The following is a 15,511-nucleotide window of genomic DNA, read 5'->3' as shown; positions in this document are numbered from 1 at the left end:
CCATCAAAGCCTCGGGGCTCCCAGCTCCCTCTACAGACTGTGGACTGATTTAGGGAATCCCAAACGTAAGTTACCTCTTCATCCTCTCAATTTCCACGACTGCTCACGCCAGCTGCCCTGATCTATAATCTATTCAGCTTCTTCATTTCTTTCCTTGTCTGAGTCGTTTGGGTTTTAGGAGTAAAATTATTATTCTACTCTAGGATGAGTTAGGATTGGAGGGGGGGGTGGGGGTGGGGTAAAGGGAATGAAGTAGTAAGGGAAGGAAAGGCTCATATTACCCTGAAAACTTAAAATAGCTGAGCCCTGAGGCAGGCTGGGACAGAACTAGGCACAGGGCCCCCAGGGCTCAAGAAAGAAGTAGGGGAGGACACATGTCTGCAGTCCATCCTTCCTTGTGCGCACACGAGGACACACATTAAACCTCTTAAAGAGAGGAGATCTGGGAAGGTATGCATCACATGTCTGTTGCCCACAGATTCCCAAGAGAAACAAAGTACCTATAGGAAAATAACATAAACCATGCAGCCTTGAACACTGTAAGGGCTGTAAACTATGGGGTCTCCCCTCAGGATGGAAGGATGAGTATCAGTTTGAGGAACTAATTGGGGAGCTCTTTAAAACTGCTGGGCTTTTTTTTTTTTTTTATATGGACTGTTTTTTTGAGATGGAGTCTTGCTCTGTCACGCAGGCTGGAGGGCAGTGGCACAATTCTGGCTCACTGCAACCTCCTGGGTTCAAGCGATTCTCTTTCCTTAGCTTCCTGAGTAGATGGAATTACTGGTGTCCGCCACCACGCCTGGCTAATTTTTGTATATTTAGTAGAGATGGGGTTTCACGATGTTGGCCAGGCTAGTCTTGAACTCCTGATCTCTAGTGATCTGCCCGCCTCAGCCTCCCAAAGTGCTAGGATTACAGGCAGGCACCACCGCGCCTGGTCATGATGGTCTTTTTTCTAGACCTCCATGAAATCTGTTAATAAAACCTGCCAAATGATCTGTATTTGGCCCAGTGCAGTGGCTCACACCTGGAATCTCAACACTTTGAGGGGTTGAAACGGGAGGATTGCTGGAGCTAGTTCGGGACGAGCCTAGGCAACAAAGCAAGACCATGTCTCTACAAAAAATAAAAAGGTAGCCAGGTAGTGTGCATCTTGTGTTCCAGCTACTCAGGAAGCTGAGGTAGGGGGATTGCTTCAGGCTGGGAGGTCAAGGCTGCAGTGAGCCATGATCACGCCATTGCACTCCAACCTGGGTGACAGAGTGAAACCCCATCTCAACAACAAAATCTCTAATCACGTTTCTCCGAAAACCTTCCCTTTGAGTACTGCCGTACTGCAAGGGACAGAAATAAGGGAGAGAAGAGTGAAAGGGATTAGATTTCATAGTGGGGTCCAACCTCTTGCAGGATGACAGAAAAGGAGGTGCTGGAGTCCCCTAAGCCCTCCTTCCCAGCAGAGACTCGGCAAAGTGGGGTGAGTCTGGGCCTGTGACCACTGGGTGTGGGGGGCCAGGAAGCCTTTACAGCTGAAGAAGAGTGCTTAAATTGATCTCATTTGTGTGTGACTCACGTTTTGCTGACCAGCACCTGCAGTCCCCAATACCAATACTCGCCTAATCCTGGGGTACATTCCTTGCCCAAAACCAGAAAACTGTCTAGTTTGCTTTAACGCCCCCCTACTCTAGAGAGGGTGACAAGTCTTTTTAACGTTGGGTTTTCTTCACTCCCTCCCTCAGCTACAGCGGCTGAAGCAGTTACTCAGGAAGGGTTCTACAGGGACAAAGGAAATGGAACTTCCCCCAGAGCCCCAGGCCAATGGGGAGGCAGTGGGAGCTGGGGGTGGGCCCATCTACTACATTTATGAGGAAGAGGAAGAAGAAGAGGAGGAGGAGGAGGAGCCACCCCCAGAACCTCCTAAGCTGGTCAACGATAAGCCCCACAAATTCAAAGATCACTTCTTCAAGAAGCCAAAGTTCTGTGATGTCTGTGCCCGGATGATTGTTCGTGAGTCATGAAGGGAAGTGAAGAGTGTGTGATGTTGAAGCCAGAGGTTGGGGAGAGGGCATACGAGAGTATTTGTAGCAGATGGGCTGTGGCTAGAGTTAGTGTAAGGCAATGCTGTTAGAGATTGAGCAAGTAAGGTCCCAGTCAGAAAAGGGAACCTAAGAGTAGCAGCAGTGGTACAAAGGGAAAGGGCAATCTGGAATCTTATTTGAATTTTCTCCCCCTCTCCCAAGTCAACAACAAGTTTGGGCTTCGCTGTAAGAACTGCAAAACCAACATCCATGAACACTGTCAGTCCTATGTGGAAATGCAGAGATGCTTCGGCAAGATCGTGAGTAGGCTCTGGGGAACAAGGTGTAGAAGGGAGGTGACGTGGCCGGGCACAGTGGCTCACGCCTGTAATCCCAGCACTTTGGGAGGCCGAGGCGGGCAGATCACGAGGTCAGGAGATCAAGACCATCCTGGTTAACACAGTGAAACCCTGTCTGTACTAAAAAATACAAAAAAATTAGCCGGGCGTGGTGGCGGGCGCCTGTAGTCCCGCTACTCCGGAGGCTGAGGCAGGAGAATGGCGTGAACCCGGCAGGCGGAGCTTGCAGTGAGCCGAGATTGCACCACTGCACTCCAGCCTGGGCGACAGAGCGAGATTCCGTCTCAAAAAAAAAAAAAAAAGAAAGGAGGAGACATGTCACCAGCTATCCCTTGCTGGTCCCTCCTCCATCCCATTCATTTCTCTGCTTTTTCTTTCTCAGCCCATCTCTTTTTCTGAGAAAGGGTGAGCATTCATGGGAGAGATGGGCTTCTGGACCTTACTTTGCTACCTCTAATGCTTCCTCCCATCCCCTCCTACAGCCGCCTGGTTTCCGTCGGGCCTATAGTTCCCCACTCTACAGCAACCAGCAGTATGCTTGTATCAAAGATCTCTGTAAGTGCCCTTTATGGAACATGAGGGAATGGGCAAGTCTAGAGATGATTTCATGCCATCTCTAGCTTTGGAAGCCAAATTCTGAAACAGAAACTTTCTATTTCCCATAATTCTCCCTCAACCTAACATTTTTATATCCATTTGGATGCAGAGGCAATATCCCCATTTTACAGCAGAGGGAGGTAAGATTTAGTTGCAATTACATACAGTTAGCAAGAGGTAGCGCCAAGACTGGACTCCTCAGTTGCTAGCTTCAGAATCTGTGCTCTTCATGTGCAAAATCATTTCTAAGCAAGAACAAGGATTCTAGATTGTCCTCATCCTTACTACAGAGTCATACCAGACTTGGGGCAAGACCCAAAGGCTGCAGGCACCCTGGGCAGGTTCATAATTTGGCAACCCTTAAAAGTATATTCATTGGGCCGGGCGCGGTGGCTCAAGCCTGTAATCCCAGCACTTTGGGAGGCCGAGACGGGCGGATCACGAGGTCAGGAGATCGAGACCATCCTGGCTAACACAGTGAAACCCCGTCTCTACTAAAAAATAGAAAAAACTAGCCGGGCGACGCGGCGGGCGCCTGTAGTCCCAGCTACTGGGGAGGCTGAGGCAGGAGAATGGCGTAAACCCGGGAGGCGGAGCTTGCAGTGAGCTGAGATCCGGCCACTGCACTCCAGCCTGGGCGACAGAGCAAGACTCCGTCTCAAAAAAAAAAAAAAAAAAAGTATATTCATTGACAAATTTGCTCAACATTTATTTGGAGCAGAGGCTGAACTCTGTGAAGAGCATGGGTGAAAAAGAAGAACCTATTGGTGGCAGCACCTCAGCTTACACATGCCATTCAGCAGAACAAAAGCCAGAAGTTAAGGGCCCATTCTCCTTAAAAGGAGAATAGTGATTCTGAGCATGTCTCAACTCCCAAGCAACCAAAGTTGTCTTTCAAACGTCATATAATGCTCTGCCTGGAAGGAGTTCTGATAAATACTTTTCTCCCTCACATTACATCACCAGTGATGTTTTTAGAGTCCTTTCTAGATCGGTGTCCTAGGTATTGCTCAGCTGACCCTTCCCTAATCTTCCCCCACGGCGCCCCCACTGCCACCCAGCACACACATGGGTATCCATCTACTCGATTCCGCCTTTCCCTTCCTTTCCTCCAAGCCTTTCTCTGCCTCCCCAATAATGTCTTCTTTCTCCTCCAATTCGATTAGCTGCTGCCAATCGCAATGACCCTGTGTTTGAAACCCTGCGCACTGGGGTGATCATGGCAAACAAGGAACGGAAGAAGGGACAGGCAGATAAAAAAAATGTGAGCACTGTACCTCCCCACGAGGTCCCTCCCAGAGATCCCATGGAGCAGGTCATTTTCCCATTTGGAAAGCTGACAGAAGTAATGGATTGTCTTCCCCTAAAATTGCACATAACCCAACCGGGCATGGTGGCTTATGCCTGTAATCCCAGCACTTTGGAAGGCCAAGGCGGGTGGATCATGAGGCCAGGAGATCGAGACCATCCTGGCCAACATGGTGAAACCTCGTCTTTACTAAAAATACAAAAATTAGCCAGGCATGGTGGTGTATAATCCCAGCTACTCAGGAGGCTGAGACAGGAGAATCACTTGAACCCGGAGGCGGAGGTTGCAGTGAGCTGAGATCACGCCACTGCAGTCTAGCCTGGGTGACAGAGCAAGACTCCACCCCAAAAAAAAAAAAAAAAAAAAGCCAGGTGAGGTGGCTCACGCCTGTAATCCCAGCACTTTGGGAGGCCAAGGTGGGTGGATTACCTGAGGTCAGGAGTTTGAGACCAGCCTGGCCAACATGGTGAAACCCCGTCTCTACTAAAAATAGAAAAATTAGCCAGGTGTAGTAGCACACGCCTGTAGTCCCAGCTACTTGGGAGACTGAGGCAGGAGAATTGCTTGAGCCCAGGAGGCAGAGGTTGCAGTGAGCCGAGACCGTGCCACTGCACTCCAGCCTAGCCAACAGAGGGGGATACTGCCTTCTAAAAAAAAAAAAAAAAAAAAAAAAAGGAAAAAGAAAAAAAAAATTGCGCATAACTCAACAGAAATATTTTTGCATGCAATTTTAGGGGGGTTTGGGACCTACTGCAGCTCACCATGGGCCTCTGGTTAAGAACTCCAGCCATAGATTATGTTTTCTCAGCTTCCTTCTGAAATTGTCACCACAACCACCTGACGGCTAGGCCCAAAGTCTTTGGCATTGCAGGGTGACAGAGGCAAGAGCTGTGCTTTTGGATGTAGGAAAGAGAACTTGTCATGCCAAGTAAATGGAGAATTCTAGAGCCATGCAAGGATCCATGAAGATCATCTGGTCTGACCCGTTCATTTTACAGATGATGAAACCGAGGCACAAAGCTACTGGCCAAGATAAACCTCATTTCCTTTTGTAACAGGGTTTCTAGGTTAGTAATGCCATAGATTTGCATTCAGTTCAGCAAGAAATGTGTTAGAATATTCTTATATCTTTCTGGACAACCAGGGTTTGGACCAGTATGGATGATGGTTACAGTTAGATGGACTCCTAAAATTGGTTGAGTGGCAGTACCCAGAGTCCAGGTCCTTTCAGGATTATACAGCTAGAGGGATATTTCTGGTGCCTTATAACATGATTTAGATATAACGAAGATACAAATTGTATGTTCATGCCAGGTGCGGTGGCTCACGCCTGTAATCCCAGCACTTTGGGACGCCAAGGTGGGCAGATTACCTGAGGTCAGGAGTTCGAAACCTGCCTGGCCAACATGGTGAAACCCTGTCTCTACTAAAAACACACACACACACACACACACACACACACACACAATATATATATATATATATATCCAGGCGTGGTGGCACTCACTTGCTATCCCAGCTACTTGGGAGACTGAGGCAGGAGAATTGCTTGAACCCGGGAGGCAGAGGTTGCAGTGAGCCACTGCACTCCAGCCTGGGGGAGAAAGCGAGACCTTGTCTCAAAAAAAAAAAAAAAGAAAAAGAAAAGAGAAAGAGAAAAGAAAAGATAAATGTACGTATTTGTTCTTGATCAAAAAAATCACCTGCAAAAAACAGAACTAGAAATCTGGCCTCAGACTTGTTGATATGGAGGTTGGGCACAGATAAGGGATTTCTGTGGAGTGAATTATGACTTACAAGGCACTAGCAGTGTGATTTGGCTGCTTCCAGAAGGGCTAACATACTCTTGGGTTATATTCTTTTAAGGGAATTATAAAAATTGTGCTACTCTTTTTTTTTTTTTTTTTTTTGAGACAGAGTTTCGCTGTTGTTGCCCAGGCTGGAGTGCAATGGCATGATCTTGGCTCACAGCAAACTCCGCCTCCCGGAGTCAAGCAATTATCATTCCTCAACCTCCCAAGTAGCTGGGATTACAGGCATGCGCCACCACGCCTGGCTAATCTTGTATTTTTAGTAGAGAGGAAGTTTCTCCATGTTGGTCAGGCTGGTCTCGAACTCCCGACCTCAGGTGATCCACCCACCTCAGCCTCCCAAAGTGCTGGGACTACAGGTGTAAGCCACCGCGCCCGGCCATGCTGCTCATTTTTTACTTACACACTGGAGTATTTTTAAAGGCTGACAGCATAGTCAAGGACCTGGAATCTGGTAGTGAATTCCCTGTCATTTAACTACATTCAAGCAGAATGTGGGTGACCCACCTGCTAGGATGTTTTAGAGAAAGTCCCTGCATTAGGCAGAGGGCTGGGCTAGATATTTCCTCCAAAGCCTCTTCCAATCCTAAGATCCCATTATTCTGTAGTTCGCTGACCTGATTATAGAGAGCCAGGGCATGGGTTCCCAAGACAGCGTCTCCCTAACTCTAGTGCCCCCTCCAGCCTCTAGCAGCCATGATGGAGGAGGAGCCAGAGTCGGCCAGACCAGAGGAAGGCAAACCCCAGGATGGTGAGTGTCACCCACCTCCATCCAGAGATGGAGTAGGATCAGAGGCTCAGCTGTGGCACAGAGGGTGGAGGAGCAAAGGGCAGGCCAGCTTTGGATAGATGAGGCCCTTCCACAGAAGGGTAAGAGAATAAGAATTGACCTCCAGGAGACAGACAATTTGTTGGTGTTTCCTATCCCAGGAAACCCTGAAGGGGATAAGAAGGCTGAGAAGAAGACACCTGATGACAAGGTAAGAATCCTTCCTCCCTGCAAGGACCCCAGTCCTCTCCCCAACCCAGCTCTGACACCACCACTCATGGCCCTGGCAGAAGCTCACTCTTTAACTCCTAGGCTTCCCATCACGCTTGACCTACTCTCTCCATCACCTTGCACACCCACTCACAACCAGAACACTTCTCTCGGTTCAGGGACCTAGAAGAGAGTTGGAGTGTAGAGTGTGTGGTGAATGTCCCTGCCTTGGAATCCTGCCCCTCAGTGTGGGGTAGAGGAGCCCTAAGACTCATCATTCCCTTTCACCCCCAGCACAAGCAGCCTGGCTTCCAGCAGTCTCATTACTTTGTGGCTCTCTATCGGTTCAAAGCCCTGGAGAAGGACGATCTGGATTTCCCGTGAGAGGCCTTGGGGCAGGGGGCTGGGACTGTGGAGTGAAGAGGAAAGAGCTGGGTTCCCTCAAGGGAAAGGAAAAAGGGGGACTCAGGGCTTGGAGCCTATTGATGCTGGACCAGGGGCACAGAAGGGGACCTGCTATGTGAGTGAGGCCTCTCTTTTCCCCTCTCAGGCCAGGAGAGAAGATCACAGTCATTGATGACTCCAACGAAGAATGGTGGCGGGTGAGAAAAATGGCTAGGGCTAGGATGGAGTGTGGGTTGAGTCACGAACCCGACATTGAGAGATGGACTCTCCCTACTGTCTTCCCTAGGGGAAAATCGGGGAGAAGGTCGGATTTTTCCCGCCAAACTTCATCATTCGGGTCCGGGCTGGAGAACGTGTGCACCGCGTGACAAGATCCTTCGTGGGGAACCGCGAGATAGGGCAGATCACTCTCAAGAAGGACCAGGTAGGCTGTTGCCCCAATCCAATCCCAGGCCTGAATGCTCCCTAGTCGACCACACTCCTTGGAAAGCTTAGCCATTAATGAGATTAGGGTGAGCCCCTGTAACCCCCGGCTCCCCTGCTGTCCTCTCCTACCGTTTCCTTTGATTCCTCTCCTACTTCTGATCCTTGAATCTTCTAGATCGTGGTGCAGAAAGGAGACGAAGCGGGCGGCTACGTCAAGGTCTACACCGGCCGCAAGGTGGGGCTGTTTCCCACCGACTTTCTGGAGGAGATCTAGGCGTGCGGGCGCCTGCAAGCGGGAGACACCCACACCCCATTCTGGGCGGGCCCAGTGGAGTTTGAGGAGGGGGGCGAAAACAACGAAACTGCTGGGAGAGGAGGGGTTGGAAGGCCCGCCTGAGCGCGACGGGGCTTCCAGGAAGGGACTGGTTGTCGCCCCCTTCCCCAGCCTGGGGCCTCGGATACCTGCTGCCCAGAGCAGCCCGGATCCGAAACCTTTCAGGCCCCGCTTGCAAGAGCTGGAAAAAAACGCATATCTACTAGGAGGAGCGAGGGACTGGGGCCGGGGGGCGGGGGGGCGGGGGAGGGCGAACTGTCGAATGTTGCAAGTTTTATTAAACTTTTGACAAAACTTAGAAAAGTTGTTCTTTAACTGGGGTTGAGGAGACGGCCTGCGGAGGGGTGGAGAATCCTCCCTAACTGCCCCACCTTGTTACCATCGGGTAACCTGAGACCCATCTGGGCTGAGGTTGGCTGGAGGTGGGAAGACAAGTGCGCCAGCCAGGTGAGGCCTCTGTGGTCAGCGAAGAAAGGGGAGCGCGGAGCTGCAGTTGCCGCCCCCGCGCCCCAGCGGCTGGGAGCCGGATCTTGTAGTAGGGTAAGTCCCCCTTGCTCTTGGCTATTTAGCCGCAGGCAGCCCCTTGTATTTCGGAATCTGGCTTGGCGCCGAGCTAGGCCGCCAGGGGGCGATGCAAGATCTCGGTTGGAGAGCGAGGGATGGGGAGGGGGTAGAGGGTGGGTAAGGGGAGAGAACCAGAGACACCAAGCCCGAGACCCTGGGCCTGGGAGGGGGTGGGGTGCGTGCCGTCTCCATGGCAACACTTCCTCAAGTCCTCCGGGAACCGAGCTAGCTAGGCCGGGGGCCTAACCCCTCCCGCGCGGCCCCTGCCCTAACCCTTTCCGACAGGTACCGAGTGAGGACGGAGGGCAGACAGCTAACCGGTTCTCGCGGAGACACCCCTGCGGAGCGCTGTATGCAAATGTTATTATTTGCATATGCAAATATGCAAATACGCCGGCCCTGGTCAGGGCGGCAGGTGGCGAGGAGCGGGAAGGTGTGGGGAAGGGAGCAGGAGACGAGGAGTTTGGGGACCTGGGAGCGGACCCACTGAGAGGGGAGGCTGAAGTGGTCGCTGGAGTGGGGCAAGCGTGTGGGGGGGTCTTGAGCTCGATGCCGGGTGGGGGAGGGTCGGCTTGGCCAGCCAGGAGCTCCTCTTCTTGTCTGCCCGTTGTCTGCCAGGACTGAGGTTGGCACCGCCTAGCAAGGTTGGCAGCGGGAGCCCGGGCACCATCTGCTGCTGGCGGGGGGAGGGCAGAGACTCAGCTGGGAGGAGGGCCTGGGACAGGCGCGCCCCCCTTCCAGAAGGCTGAGGTGTGATGGGGGTAGGGAAGCACACAAGAAGACTGCAGGACCGGGTTCAGTTTTCTGTTCCCTTTGCCCTTGACGGTCCCGGATGCCTGAGGGGGTGGAGGTGGAGTCATTAAAGAAAACCCCCCTTAAATCGCGATTGAGCTGGAATAGGAGCAGATCACAGGCAAACACACCAACCACACGCAAATCAAGCCTTCTGTCCTCATCCTTCCTTGAAATCTACCTAACAGGAATGTATGAGGGGAGGGACCGCGAGGGCTCAGGTCGTCTCTATTCATCAAGGTCTGAGGGACTCAAAACCAGAGCCCCCCGAGATCCTCGAGAGGGCCCCCCTCAGTGCTCAGGCAAAACCAATTTACTGGCTCATTGGGCGGCAATGCTGGTGTGCGGATGCGGAGGAGCAGGGAGAACGGCTGTTCTCTCCCAACACTCGGGGGGCGCCCCCCTCCCTAGCCTCACTGAGCCGGCAGCTGTCCCTAATTAGAGCGGCGGTTTAATTGGATTTATCAGCAGTTAATAGGAAATTAAGCAAAGGGCCCGAGAGAAGGGGGGCGGGAAAAGCGGGGAAACAGGCTGTGCTGAACTTGAAGGAGGGGTGCTAGGGTACCAGGGGTGGGGACATGTGACCCAGTGTCCCGATCGAGCCCCATGGTCACACCCTCCCCTCAGTACTCACCAAGACTGTTAAGCCCTGGCCTGCAGGCCAGAGAGGAGGTCCCCAGAGAGCGCGGTAGGCATGACAGCGACCCTGTGTGAGCTCCCAGCGCCCTTCATCCCCGTAAGCGGCGCCTGGGTGATGGATGATACTGCCGCACGCTGCAAAGGTCATAAGTCTGGGCCAAGGAGCAGAATGAATTGAAAACAGATCCGAGGAAGGGCCGGTACTGGGGTACAAGACAACTCGCACCCCAACCTCCTCCACTGCCCACTCAGCGCGCGCACACACACACACACACACACGCCCCTTGAAGTTGGAAGCACGGGGGGATAAGGCAGAGTACAGAGTGACCCTCTCTATAAACCCCACTGGCAGCCGTGTTGGGGATCCTGAGAATCTCCTGGTGCAGCTCCAGTGTTCCCTTTGGGCTCTCCCTCCACCAAACTGCCGGATTTGGGTCTGTGGGGTCCGCCGGGTCTGCTGCTCAGGGGCGGCCCAACATCGACACCACGCTCCCTAGGGGCCAGTCAAGGAAGCTTGCAGGCAACTAAGCCCTGGCGCACGGGCCTCTTAGTCCACAGCCCCAGGCGCCTCCTGTCACCAAGACCTCATTATACTGCTAGGTTAACGAGGCCTGCTCCGGAGACCCTGAGGACCTCCCTGCCACATTCCACCCTGCAGGGCACAGATGGCAACTCTTACATATACTAAGGTGTGCTAGCCTCTGAGTGGGTGTGGGTGGTCTCTCCGTGCCCTTGGCAATTATGGACGTCTGTATCCCCGGCGTGTGGTTTGTGTGTATCCGTTCCCTGGGTATGTGAGGTGTGTCCACCCGAGCCCCATGTGTGTCCGACTCTGTGTCCGGGTGTGTGTCTGTGCCCTGAGTGTGTCTGTATCTGTCGGGTTTGTCCACTTCCCGCTCCCCAGCTCCCATCTGGGTGATTTTGCCCGGATGTGCCTCCGCGTGGGGGTGTTTCCGTGCGTCTCCGCCTGCAGGTATGTGTGAAAATCAGGAAGAGCCAGCGGGGAGTGTGTGTTGCTATCGCGTCTCCGCCTGCAGGTATGTGTGTCTCGGTGACAGTGCGTGGGCGTGTGCCTGGGTGTGAGCCGCGCGGCGGCGTGTAACCGAATGACAGTGTGACGCGTGTGCGCGCGCGCGCCGGAGTGAGTCTCCCGCCCCCACTCCTTCCTTTCCCCATTTCTATTCCTCTCTCCTCTCCCGGCCAGCTCGGCTTCGCCGGCCGCATCATCTCCATCCATTATTGAAGAAACAGCCGCGTCCGCTCCAATCACATCAATACCCCCGCCCCTTCTCCGTTCCGCTCGCCCCGCGGCCCCTCTGGGTGCTGAGGAGAGGGGAAGCCAAGGCGCGGTGGGGGCGCCTGGTGGGAATGGGCTTATGACCCTTGCCCCAAGCCCGGCCAGGAGCCGGACGCTGGGGTGCCCGGCGGAGAGCGCTTTGCATAAACAGATGGCGCGGGAGTCTTTGTCTCACTTGCTCGCTCACCGCGCAGCTCCCGGCTTCGCTTCTGTCTGGCTGATGCAATCATGATCATCTCGGTGCCTCGGGAACCGGCGCCCTTAATAACTGCAGAGGGGGTCAAGGGCCCCGGGGCTCCCGAGCAGATGCTGGGCCCTGTGTCTTCCCTCCCGGGCGCTCCTCCACGTCCCACAGCCGCGGCAGGAAGACCAACGCTGCGCGGAGGTGACGGGCATGTGGAGGTGACCAGGAGGAGGACCCCGGGCACTGAGGAGGAGAACCCTGGGCAGTGCCCTGAGGCGTCCCCGGGCTGCCCTGTTGGGCTGCTGCAGTCCCCAGAAGCAGCAACCCAGAGAATAGGAACAGAGCTGGGGAATGGGGTCGTGGAGAGACAGAAATAAAGACAGAGACAAAGAGAGGCATTAGTAAAGAGAGACACAGTTAGATGGAGAGATGTGAAGGGAGGGAGCGAGACACAGAGAGACACAGAGAAACCGATGCAGAGGGACAAAGCCAGGTAGGGAAGGCAGCAAGAAAGAGAGCAGACAGACACAGCCAGAATGATAAGGAAGAGAGAGATGGACATACCCAGAGAGAGGAAGCAGACAGACCGCCCGAACAAGAGGCAGAAAGAAGGGCAGGGAGAGGCTAGGACAGGCCGGGTCAGAGGGTTTAGGGCAATCTCGAATCTGCAGCCCAGAAGCAGAGATGAAGCCCCCGCCTCCCCCGCCCCCAGGCATCTGAGTCTGCCCAGCCCCAGAAGAGGAACCCGCCTGAACCCTGAGTGCTGATTGTGGCTGGGGAGACAGGAGCTTCCGCGTCCCCTCTCCGCCCTCCGGTCCCATCTCACACGAGAAGAGTGGAGGCTGCAGGACCCACTGTCTTGGCGGCGGGAGTGGCGGAGTGACTGGCTGGGCGTGGACGGAGACTCCAGGCACCAACTTAGCGGCCCGAATGCCGGGAGTGCAGGGTCGGCACTGCAGGATAGGGGGTGCCCAAGGCCTCTTCCCCGAGCTTGGGGGCCCCTCGGCCTCCAGGGGGCGCCCGTGCCCACGGCCCCTGCAACACGCTGAATCCGCTGAGTCCCGCTGCCTTTGACCCGCTGTGCAGCCAGCGCGCGGATTGGGATCCTGGTGTGGGTTAGCGCTTGGAGTCCAGTCCCAGCGGGATCCCGGGCCGCGCCTAATCTGCGGCTAATGACTCCTGCGATCCCTCACCCCGCTGGGCCAGCGTGGCCTGAGTCCTCGTGGCGGGAAAGTGTGGGGAGCGAGGAGAGATGGGATCCGGAACTCAAGGAGTCCTGTGTTCCAGATCGGCCCCATGGGCCACGAGCCAGAGGCGGGAACCAAAGATGGAAGGGGGGTTAGAAATAAGTTCACAGAGACAGGGACCAGAAGCAGGAGAAGGGTCAAAGAGTGGCGGAGAGGCGGAGCGGAGGCAATAATGTAACGTTGCAGCTCGGTGAGCTGGGCGGAGGCCCAAGGCTGGAGGAACAGCGGCGGCCCTGGAAAAGGAGCGTGACAGAGAATTTGGGACCTGGCCGGGATCACCGGAACTCAGAAGAAAGGGCACAAGGAGGCAGGCGAGGGCCCGTGAGCAAAGGCGCAAGGACCAGGCGCCCCTTCCGGCGTCCTGGCTCCCCAGCTGTGCCACAGAGAACCAGATGTGCAGCCCAGCTGTGCGGCCGCTCGAGTTCGAGCTCTGGGGTTGCCTTTTGGTCCCAGAGACTGGAGGGCTGGGGTACGCGGGTGACAGGACACACTCTCCCTTCCTGGGCCCTGGAGGCGCGGGCTCTCTGGGAGGGCTGGGCTGCTGGAGGCTCTGACATCCCGTCAGCCCCGCTCCCCCGCCCCCCACACAAATCGCAGCGAGTCTCTGTCTCTTTGTTCTCGCCGTGTCTCTGACACTTTATCTCATTATCCACCGGAGGGAGGCGGAGAGCCCGGGACCCCGCAGCCTAATTACAGCCGCGCTTGTCAGAGTAGGGGGCGGCGGAGGTATCAGTGCGAAGGAGAGGGAGGGGGACCCTAGAAAGCGCCCTCTCCCTCCCTGTACCCCGAGGATCCCAGCGATGGGTGCATAACTGGCTCCCGCCCGCGCCCTCCACAGGGCGGGCTCTGGAAGGGGAGGTGGGGGGTGCTCTGCAGGTTCAGCAGCGAGGAGGGAGGGGGTGGTGGAGGTTATGGTGGGAGTGGGGAGAGATATTAGGACTCGGTTCCTGCGTCCCTAAGACCCAAATTCCCCAGAGACGGGGGCTGTGCGCTTCCCCACCCCGGCAGCATAGCACCCACCTGAGAAGGTTGAGGACAGGAGGGAATCGCTCGCAGTTCTGTGTCTGTGTCTTGCTCTCTTTCAACATCTGTCCGATCTTTCCTGTTTCCCCCACTCCATTCCCTTCCTCTCCATCCCACAGCCAGAGGAAGGGGATGGCCTCCTTGGGCGGCCCCACCTTTACCCTACCCCAGGTAGGCAGAGCAAGCAAGTCTCTCAAGCCCCACTGCCATGACTGTGGTAGAATAAATAAACCAGCGTATTCCATCCTGATCCTGAGCCATGATTAAGATACACCTGGTCTTCCAGCCTCCAACCACAATTCCAGTTCAACCACAACCTGAAGAAACCACCCAGAACAAGAGGGGCTGGGGGAGCTTTATGGTGTGGGCCTGTCTTCCTCCTTCCCCCACTATACTGTGAGGGGGACAGAACTAGGGTTCTCAGGACCTGCTTCTGGACAGCTCTAGGGGTGTCAGGTAAGTGCTGCACATGGCCTCACTGGCCCTGGCCCCTCCTGGTCCCACCTGTGAACACTCTACACATGCATTTTGCTAAGTGCCCATCCCATGACCATACCTCCTCCCACATCTTATGGGGTCCTATGCCAGTGAGGTCCTCCCCTCAGATGCCAAAAGCCCCAAGAATGATGGTGTCCCGTTGTCCAAGTGCAGGCATCTGGAGGAGAGAATGAGAGAGCAGAAACCGCTTGGCTCCCAGACAATTCCCCTCCAGGCTTTGGGCCTGGAATTGAGGAGAAAGTGAGCTAAGTCGGGGTGGGGCGAGTCCAAAGAAGCACAGGCTGGGCCAAGCTAAGCTGCTCTGGGCTGGGCTGATCCCTCCCCACTCAGGGGCGGGACCCCAGGAGGAGGGAGAGGACAGAGCCACCGGAGAAGACCAGACACTGGAAAAACGATATGGCAGGAGCCAGTCTTGGGGCCCGCTTCTACCAGCAGATCAAAAGACATCCGGGGGTGAGTCCTGCCCTCAGAACCTCTAACTCCTAACTCTCCTGCTGCCCCACCCTTCAAATCCCCCAGTGCCTTGCCTTGTGCCCCGGTCCCTCAGCGCTCATAATCTTCCCCTAAGGTTGCCCCAGTCTCTCTCCAAAAAGTCCCTGTGTCCCACAAATCTACTACCTTGGACAGGATTGCTGTAGGGTGAGGGAGACCATGCCAGGAAATATGGTTGTAGGAGATTCCAGGGAGGGAGCACCAGACCCGGGGTGGGGTGGGGGGGGGCACAAAAACTTGTGAAGCGGCCGGGCGCGGTGGCTCAAGCCTGTAATCCCAGCACTTTGGGAGGCCGAGGCGGGTGGATCATGAGGTCAGGAGATCGAGACCACCCTGGCTAACATGGTGAAACCCCGTCTCTACTAAAAAAATACAAAAAACTAGCCGGGCGAGGTGGCGGCGCCTGTAGTCCCAGCTACTCGGGAGGCTGAGGCAGGAGAATGGCGTGAACCCAGGAGGCAGAGCTTGCAGTGAGCTGAGATCTGGCCACTGTACTCCAGCCTGGGCGACAGAGCGAGACTCCGTCTCAAAAAAAAAAAA

The 15,511-nt window shown here is 54.9% G+C and overlaps 2 protein-coding genes across 4 annotated transcripts in view; both read left to right on the top strand.

Annotated features, from left to right (window-relative positions):
- Positions 1–1,741: 1,741 nt before the first annotated feature.
- On the top strand, positions 1,742–8,538 carry STAC3 (SH3 and cysteine rich domain 3). Of its 3 annotated transcripts, XM_023210713.2 has the most exons (10): positions 1,742–2,004; positions 2,238–2,335; positions 2,857–2,929; positions 4,138–4,235; positions 6,776–6,842; positions 7,022–7,071; positions 7,365–7,450; positions 7,621–7,672; positions 7,762–7,899; positions 8,077–8,538. In XM_023210713.2, exons 1-10 carry the CDS (start codon positions 1,788–1,790, stop codon positions 8,173–8,175), a joined length of 978 nt encoding a protein of 325 aa, XP_023066481.1. In that variant the 5' UTR covers positions 1,742–1,787; the 3' UTR covers positions 8,176–8,538. The 3 variants fall into 3 exon arrangements, with proteins under 3 accessions (XP_023066481.1, XP_023066482.1, XP_023066483.1); XM_023210715.1 differs by lacking the exon at positions 2,857–2,929 and having other exon boundaries at positions 1,867–2,004; XM_023210714.2 differs by lacking the exons at positions 2,857–2,929; positions 4,138–4,235.
- Positions 8,539–14,626: 6,088 nt separating this feature from the next.
- Positions 14,627–15,511, top strand: part of NDUFA4L2 (NDUFA4 mitochondrial complex associated like 2) — a 3,128-nt gene continuing 2,243 nt past the window's right edge. The window contains exon 1 of the mRNA XM_023210721.3: positions 14,627–14,932. Within this exon, the coding sequence (XP_023066489.1) occupies positions 14,876–14,932 (57 nt within the window). The 5' untranslated portion in view covers positions 14,627–14,875. The remainder of the gene's footprint in view (positions 14,933–15,511) is intronic.

The sequence above is a fragment of the Piliocolobus tephrosceles genome, chromosome 10, assembly GCF_002776525.5.
Source record: "Piliocolobus tephrosceles isolate RC106 chromosome 10, ASM277652v3, whole genome shotgun sequence".
In the NCBI taxonomy this organism is placed as follows: domain Eukaryota; kingdom Metazoa; phylum Chordata; class Mammalia; order Primates; family Cercopithecidae; genus Piliocolobus; species Piliocolobus tephrosceles.
Note: the sequence above shows the minus strand (reverse complement) of the source record. Positions and strands in the feature narration are given on the sequence as shown.

Excerpts from the sequence above, each read along its gene's own strand:
- STAC3 (XM_023210713.2), top strand. The coding sequence starts at position 1,788 with ATGGAACTTCCCCCAGAGCCCCAGGCCAATGGGGAGGCAGTGGGAGCT. Across the intron at positions 6,843-7,021 it reads GGAAGGCAAACCCCAGGATG|GAAACCCTGAAGGGGATAAG; the intron begins GTGAGTGTCACC and ends TTCCTATCCCAG. Across the intron at positions 7,673-7,761 it reads CCAACGAAGAATGGTGGCGG|GGGAAAATCGGGGAGAAGGT; the intron begins GTGAGAAAAATG and ends TGTCTTCCCTAG.